Genomic DNA, 8,629 nt, shown 5'->3' on the forward strand with positions numbered 1-8,629 from the left:
AGAGAGAGAGAGAGAGAGAGAGAGAGAGAGAGAGAGAGAGAGAGAGAGAGAGAGAGAGAGAGAGAGAGAGAGCGATCAATGCTAGAGGCTGTAGCACGATAGACTTAGCTAATACCCGCGTCAGCCAGGCGCACTGGCAACTGCTCCAAACACTGGCTACACTAGCAAGCTCTCAGTGCGTGACTAGTCGTAGTTGTATCGTGTTCAGATAGGCCAGAACTATCAGATTTTCTCGCAAATGAGTAGATTTCAGCAACTACTATTCTGGCGCGGACTATTGGGCGAACCTATGGTCGAACTAACTGTCCAGTGTCACGGTTTAACTGACAAGGACGAGTGAAGCGTGGTGAAATGATTTTTTTCTTGCTTCTAGTTGGAATCTCATTTTTAATAGATTAACAACTGCATGGTCAGTTACTAACCCACCAGAGAGACATAAAGAGTAAAGTAACTAAACTAAACTAGTAAGATGAAAGGAACTCAGATATCTAAAAATATTGCAATTGCTAATCAATGTTAACTTGCCAAGCACCTGAGATTACCAGGCATTGTTAAATATAACATGGAAGCATATATCTTGAGGTATAGATTCTGTAGATTTGTTATATATACATATATATATATATATAGTGTTTCGCTGGAATTTCGGTTAATCACTGTTGAAGACAATTAGAAATAATTACCTACCAGCCAACGTAACTACTGACTACTGACCTACATCATACATGTGATAGTACTTACTAAACACACAACAGTGCTGCCACTTTATACTTTTTTAAAGTATTATACTTTTTTTCAGAAAATATACTTTTTATACTTTTTTCATACTTTTTTTCATGCATAAATACTTTTAAGTAGTTTTTTTTTTTTACCAAAGATGGTCAAAACTTTTCGGACTTACATTTAGGTACACTATATTTGAGGACATTAAAGATGTGCTTTGAGAGTCTTGTTGCAGAAGTGATGGAGTTCTGTTCAGTGGAGTGTTTTTGCTCTCAGCTCTCTGCTGTCAGTGACCAAATGTCGGAGCATTGCAGTGTTTCCCCTGCATTGACACGAGCGAGGCAGGGCGCCTCGCTCAAATTCTCAGCCGCCACACTGAAATTTGTCAAAAACACCGCCTCGCTGACGGAACTTCTGGCAACTTTAAAAAGAGATTCAAGAGTCTCATATAATGTGTCCAGAATAGCTTAGAATGCACGAAATTGCCCCATTTTTTCAAAAAATTTCCGAGGGGGCATGCCCCCGGACCCTGCTAGCTGGCCAAGCACATGCTTTGCTAGGACCTTGAAACACACAAATACCACACACAAATTTACCGCCTCACAGACTTTTCTGGCCAAGAGACTGCATTGCATATATTCCAAACTGAGGGTTCAAGAGACAACTCCTCAAGACGTTGCACACATCATTCCTGAAGCTTGTTTACATGCTGCACATAGGCTATAATTTACTAGATAATAAGGTATAGGGTAACAAGTGACTACAAATTATGGTAGGTTGATACAAATTTATACTTTTTTAATACTTTTTTTAGACAATTTTGATACTTTTTTTGTAATATCCTGAGTGGCGGCACTGACACAATCTTTGTGACTGTTTGTATTACATGTAACTATAATGGCACTTGAATGCCGCCGGGGATTTGTCGCATTGGCAGTCTCATATCTGTTCCCCTTTTCATTAATGTTCTGTTGTTTTTTGTGCAGTGCTGCTTATGACACAGTGACGGCAACGAACGTGGCCATCAAGAAGTTGAGCCGCCCTTTCCAGAACGTCACACACGCAAAACGCGCTTACAGAGAGTTTGTTCTCATGAAGCTCGTCAACCACAAAAACGTACGTATGTCATGCGGCGTGCGCGCCCTGAGGCGGGTCGAGCAAACCCAAGAGCTTTTCCACAGCATCCTCTTCATATAGTTGCTAGGGTGCTTCTGAAAATTGGCTAATACCCACAGCAAAATAAACTGCCCAATCTGGTTTGCTTCCCTGCTTTTCATATGAATTCCATGTTGTGTATATATCTATATTTTTTTGTCGCACATAAAATGTATTGTTAAAGTAAGTTGCATTAACAACTTTTATATAAGGAAATCACTATCTTGGTGCTTCACCAACTTGCCATGATGCCCTAAAATTTTTGATTTGCACCCAAAGTAACACTTACCCTGTCCTAAAAATAAGAAAAAATTGACCACTAAAACCTACTCGCAAAAAATATGTGAGAAGCACAGTGCATACGTGGGTCAAATTTTTTTGCCCTGGTTGTTTTTATTCATTACTATCACGCAGTCACATTAGAATCAGTTTGTTATATATGCTACTGTGTTAGTCGCAAACTGCTGCCAATGAAACAGGTTATAAATGCAGAAATAGGCATGTCTAAAAATGCAGGTTATTGTGGCTAGAGAGAAGAGCTAGTAATGCTCATGTAGCCCAGACATTCTGCTCTGCCTCTAAATGAAGTTGCTATCAAATAAGCATTGAATCACTCATAGGTCACTCATAGGTCACTCATAGGTCATTGAATCACTCGGTTTGCACTGTGACTTATTTCTTCTGCACGTGCGTAGGTAGGTAGATGGGTAGGATTATTCCAGGTGCGTAGACACAGTAGTAATGCATTGAATGGATTCTTCCTTGACTGGTAATCACTGGCCGAGCATCATAGACCGTTCTGCACGGCGGGAAAAAACTCTGAACATTTCCCATTGTTGAGTGCACATGAAATTGTGTTACAGGTGCAATCATCGTTGCCCGTACTCGCGGAAACCTCCGACGTGACTGCTTTCATTTTCTAACGGAGAAGTGCAAATCTGTTTATGGTGGTCGTGGCCAATTTGCAGTCGGTCGTTAAGGCTGCTTTTGATTTAAAAAGTTTCGTCTAAGAACGATGTCGTCAGTAGTGTGTGGATTGTACGTTGCTATCTGGTTTTATATAAGGCACGGTTTGTAGTTGTCCAAAGTTCTTTATTATGTAAATAATTAATATAAATTGGGCTCCAACAAGATCCCTCAACACTCACAGTAGTCATACAGTCCAACGAAGGACACATGTTGACCCTGCTCAGATCAGAACAATTGTTCTAGTTTGTTGCCGAATGAGTCACTGTTAAGATCTTTAGTTTTTGAAACGTTGGGGGGTTTGAAAAAAAACGGGGAGTTGAATTGTGTTTTTGAGCCATGTGACGTATATTTGGGAATTTTCCATTTGGTAGCAATTCGACTGCCATTCAATTTATTGCTGCACATTCGCAATATACATTTAATAGAATATTTCTGAAAGAACACATTCAATTACACATTTTGATCTTCAACGTTGAAAAATGATAGTTTTACCAGACTGGTAGGTCTATACAAATTTTAGTGTGAGATTCTTGCGGATGAAATTCAATCAATACACTTTCTTCAAAATAAGGAATAATCCATTGATTATTTTGGGATCGTGTGTAACAGCATGTAACATTGGCAAGCTAATATGGAAAGGGAACAGTGGCAGCAGCAGTGGGAACAGGAATACTATATGGAGTTGTGAGTTTGGTTCTACATTTGACATTTGGCTTATCAACTTACGATTAGTTTCGGAAATAAAACATGAAAGCTGAAGTGACAGAATTTCGTCAGTCGTTCGGACATCCATGCTCCAGGCTAAATGCTATTGGATTTAAGCCACTGTCCCCAACAGACGAAGTATTGTTAAATGAGAGTGCCAAAGTATTTTTTGCTCACGTAATTATTGTATACAGTGCAGCTACTACATCTCATGTTGGCATACGTCAAAATTGGCACATTTAACGTGACATTATTTTTTGCTGTTAAATCATTATTTGGATGATAATTAAAATATATTGTAACCATGTAATTGTTATTATTTCATGCCTATTGTTGATAATAAATTTCGTTTTTTCTTTCCAGATTATTGGGTTGTTGAATGCATTTAGTCCACAGAAGTCTCTGGAAGAGTTTCAAGATGTGTAAGTTACAGTAGCAAGCATTAACCATTCCTTACCAGTATTCTTAGATAGTTAGATAGTTCTGGAGATAGTTAGTATCTTCTATTGCATGCGTGTATTGTTGGTTAATTATACCATAAATGTGCACATACACTAGTACAGTTTGGGTGAGCAACTCCACCATTCAGGTTAAAACCACATGGCTGGCTTTTGGACAATACGTCCTGTCTCGTTGATGTGCATCGTTAGGGTATATACTATATCAGGTAGCTATACCTACCACTCTAGGTTGACTTCCTGAACTACTGTCTTATCTTTAGGATAAATGGTCTGTACGATGTTATATCGTACAAGTCTTGCTATGTAACAGATTATTAACTCCAGATCCGTGGCACACTATGTTTTAGTATAGTTCTAGTACTAGTTAACTTTCACTTTGTTCAACCCTTAGTGGCAATCGGCTGGCCAGACATATGAAAGAAAATATATTTCTGCTCTCATCATTGCTGACTGTTCTCTGTGAATGTAGGTTGCACTAGTAATGGAGCTTATTAATTGTTCCGTATGGGTTTGCAAGTATCTTGTAATGGGGGATAGAGGTAATTAATTGTTTTCTCTGCTTGTACAGGTACCTAGTGATGGAGCTGATGGATGCCAACTTGTGTCAGGTCATACAAATGGATCTCGACCATGAGCGAATGTCCTATCTCCTCTACCAAATGCTCTGTGGTATCAAGCACCTACATTCAGCTGGAATTATACACAGGGTAGGTTGCAGTGCAATGATTCTTTACAACATCATTGTTGGTTGTACATGCCCCTGGTAGTTTTTTTTTCTGAATGCTTATAGGGGCTTGTCGTGCTTATCTATCTTGCTTCAGTGTATGAGCTTGTATATATGTGTGTGACAAGTACTTTGCTGGGGGATAAAGACTGCGCATTAAATTAAGTTGCTATTATTTCAGTCTGTTTTTTTTTGAGGATTATAAAATGTAATATACCACAAAAATAGTGCCTTTGAAACATTCTGTTACCGTACAAGCTGTTACTGCATATGTATGTGCATACGTATGTGCATTACTGTACCTTACTGCAGCCGTATGTGCATCAGTTACTGCTCTCTTTAGGTGATTCTAATGTTGAGATTAGACTTGCCAGTGGCTATGCATATATTTGCAGTAAGGTCGGAGAATACCCAGGTGCTCAGAGATTTATGGCCATGACAGTTTTATTATATTCTCAAAGCCAATCATGAATTTTGCAGCCAAGCTGTAAGTTACCTAACGGGACATTTTTTTCTACGCCCAGACCAATGATTATAGTATGTGTTCTATGCTCTTTCAGGGATGCTTATGATTCAAGTTGGTTTTAATTCCGTTTACATTTTGTGCCATAGCCTGTAGTATGTATTTAAGAAGCAATTCATGTTGACCCTGCTTTTGTGATTAACAATTCGAAAGAAACTTGAACTTTTTGTTAAGTTGAACATGTCTTCATCCTTCCAATCTCTGTTATTGTTTCAGTAGTGAACAGCGATTGGAAACAATTATTACAGGATGTCGGTGTTTATTTTCTTGCAGGATTTAAAGCCTAGCAATATTGTGGTGAAGTCTGATTGCACATTAAAGATATTAGATTTTGGGCTGGCCCGAACAGCCGGGACAACGTTTATGATGACGCCGTATGTTGTCACACGATACTACAGAGCCCCAGAAGTTATTCTAGGAATGGGATACAAAGAAAATGGTATGTGCTCGACCTATTTCCTAAAATTTTGCTGAACCTCTTTGGGTTTTGGTCAGTTATCTGTTTTTATGGTCTGTTCTGCCTACCAAAATTTAATTTTATTCACATTAGCTTACTTTTGACCTGGATTCTGACAAAAATTACTCTGTCGTGGTGAAAATTCCAATTATATTTACGTAGCATTATAGGATTTCTAAGATATGGATTGTTGCAGTGTTGTAAATCTAGTCAATTTATAGAGCTGACGTTAAGCTTATAAACCGAACTAGTGGTTGACTGTTTGCACGCCGTGCAGTGATACACGTACAATTACTACAATGTAGGCATGTGCATGAAAGGGTGTTGACTGTGCTGAATATTTTTTATTTGACAGTGGACATCTGGTCAGTTGGCTGCATCATGGGCGAGATGATTCGCGGGAGTGTCATGTTCCCTGGAACAGATCGTATCCTTTCTGTGTTTGCATGCCACCTGCGCCACACACGCGTCACACTCGCTGACAAAAGCCAGCTTTAGGGTTTTACTGTTGTCGCTCTGCATTGATCCGCATTGTTGCTCTGTTGTGTGCCATCAGCACATGCTGATCTCCGCCAGCAAGTCACCACCTTGCAATTCATGAGGGGCTTCTTCTGCGTAGTATCTGGACCACAAATGTAAGATGTAACAAACCTGTGGGTATCCATTTGTATATTCTCATGCCGGTATAGGATTTGGTGGTATCACTGCATCCACGCAATGAATGTGAACACTTCCTTGATTCCTGGATGCCACAGATATAGACCAGTGGAATAAAATTATTGAGCAGCTAGGAACGCCGAATCCAGAGTTCATGAAGCGGCTGCAACCTACTGTTAGGAATTACGTAGAAAATAGACCTAAATATAATGGATATACCTTTGAAAGGCTATTCCCTGATGTTCTCTTCCCAGCCGAGAGCACCGAGCATAACAGGCTCAAAGGTAAGGGAAGCAAAGGTAAGAACCAGAAAGGGACGTGAGTGATGTTCTCCTATGACACCCAACTCAAGAGCCAGCTCTCACAGGTCTTATTCATTTATGTGATAATTTATGAAAACTAGCTAGCCGTCAATAGTCTAGTCCATTTTGTAGAGTTAAATCGCATTTCCACCTATGCATTCCTGTCCTATTCATTTGCATCTTTATCAGTCACATTGATTTGATCAAATACCCTCAGCCAGTCTAAACCTTTCCAATCTGATTAAGTGACTGCTTGCGGAGACTGTTCGGTACTGTACACACTGGGTGTTTCTCTTCATCTTTCTTCATGTTTGCACAAAATTCCCAACATTATCGAAAATTCCCAACATCAAGAAATTGAGCACAGTTAAGATAGGGTAGTACGTTTGTCTTCATAGTGGTGCCCAGAGAACTGCCTCATGTTCGTGCAAACATGAAAGTGCTATAAAGGGAAGACAGACACGAAACGTACACTTGCCTACTGCTCCTGCATTACAGTGTTACTCTACCTCCACTCTCTCTCTCTCTCTCTCTCTCTCTCTCTCTCTCTGCCTCTGCCTCTGCCTCTGCCTCTGCCTCTGTCTCTGTCTCTGTCTCTGTCTCTCTCTCTCTCTGTCTCTGTCTCTGTCTCTCTGTCTACTCTGTTCTCTCTGTCGACTCGTCGCTCTGGTCTCTCTGCTCTCTGGCCTTCGTGGCCTCTGACCTCTGTCGATGTCTCATGCGGCTCTCTCTCTCTCTCTCTCTCTCTCTCTCTCTCTCTCTCTATACTATATATATATATATATATATATATATATATATATATATATAAAACGTGTGTAATTTTTTTTCTGTCCTGTTAGAGTACATTTGCGTTTAATTGGTTAAGTATAGCTTTTAGATTTACAGTCTATTGTGTTGTCTAGATATTGCAGCAGCATGGCAGCTTGGCCTCAGAAAAATTACTTGCAGTTATTAGAATGAAATCTGTACTACTGAGTAGCAATTTATCGACAGCCACAGCCTGCTTCAGTGATGCTCATGCTTGCTCATCATAAATCTCACAAATTACATTTGTCAAATTTATTGATTGCAAAATAAGTATAACCAGAGACTGCTACTCTCTTGTACACTAGTGTCCAACAGTCTTTACTTACATATAGTGATAATATTCGTTTAAAAATCGGTGATATCTGGTGATAATTAGCAACCTTCACTTATTCTTGTTCTTTGGTCTGCTGTGAGGCAGACGTGTTAGTATTCACTCGCACACAAATTTCTTTCATTTGTAATCAGGTTAGCGTTGCCAATCAGCTATGTAAAAAATGACTTCTATGCGCGTATATAATCTATAAATTCTGTATTTCGGAGAGGATTCCCTCAGACGAATCCTAAACACTTGCCTGGCATGGCTGTCTCTTGCAGCAAGTCAAGCCAGGGACCTACTATCGAAAATGCTTGTGGTGGATCCGGACCAGAGGATATCAGTGGACGAAGCCTTGATGCACCCGTACATTAACGTGTGGTATGATGACGGGGAGGTTAACGCTCCTGCGCCTGCTCCCTATGACCACTCTGTTGATGAGAAGGAGCACACTGTTGAAGCCTGGAAAGGTAAGAGCCCCAGTATGGTAAGTGTGGTAGTAAGTATATACAGTGGTAGAACCTCAGTTCTACGTATGCAGCTGTATGAGTGTGGCAGTAGAAGTGCTGTAGCAGTAAGCGTGGCAGCAGTAGGAGCATGGCAGCAGTAGGAGCGCGGCAGCAGTAGTAGCATGGCAGCAGTAGGAGCGTGGCAGTAGTAGGAGCGTGGCAGCAGTAGGAGCGCAGCAGCAGTAGCAGCGTGGCAGCAGCAGTAGAAGCATGGCAGCAGTAGGAGCGTGGCAGCAGCAGTAGGAGCATGGCAGCAGCAGTAGAAGCATGGCAGCAGTAGGAGCGTGGCAGCAGCAGTAGGAGCATGGCAGCAGCAGTAGA

General features: G+C 40.6%; 1 protein-coding gene across 3 annotated transcripts in view; it reads left to right on the forward strand.

The window, feature by feature from the left end:
- LOC106817448 (stress-activated protein kinase JNK-like) overlaps window positions 1–8,629 on the forward strand; it is a 39,492-nt gene that overhangs the window by 24,575 nt on the left and 6,288 nt on the right. For 2 of the 3 annotated variants that reach the window (XM_014822119.1, XM_014822112.1), the window contains exons 3-9: window positions 1,710–1,839; window positions 3,916–3,974; window positions 4,582–4,720; window positions 5,534–5,699; window positions 6,073–6,144; window positions 6,473–6,673; window positions 8,081–8,269. In XM_014822119.1, the coding sequence (XP_014677605.1) occupies window positions 1,710–1,839; window positions 3,916–3,974; window positions 4,582–4,720; window positions 5,534–5,699; window positions 6,073–6,144; window positions 6,473–6,673; window positions 8,081–8,269 (956 nt within the window). The remainder of the gene's footprint in view (window positions 1–1,709; window positions 1,840–3,915; window positions 3,975–4,581; window positions 4,721–5,533; window positions 5,700–6,072; window positions 6,145–6,472; window positions 6,674–8,080; window positions 8,270–8,629) is intronic. The other variant, XM_014822126.1, reaches the window with a different exon arrangement.

This window comes from Priapulus caudatus, unplaced genomic scaffold, assembly GCF_000485595.1.
Source record: "Priapulus caudatus unplaced genomic scaffold, Priapulus_caudatus-5.0.1 Scaffold34, whole genome shotgun sequence".
Taxonomy (NCBI): Eukaryota; Metazoa; Priapulida; class Priapulimorpha; order Priapulimorphida; family Priapulidae; genus Priapulus; species Priapulus caudatus.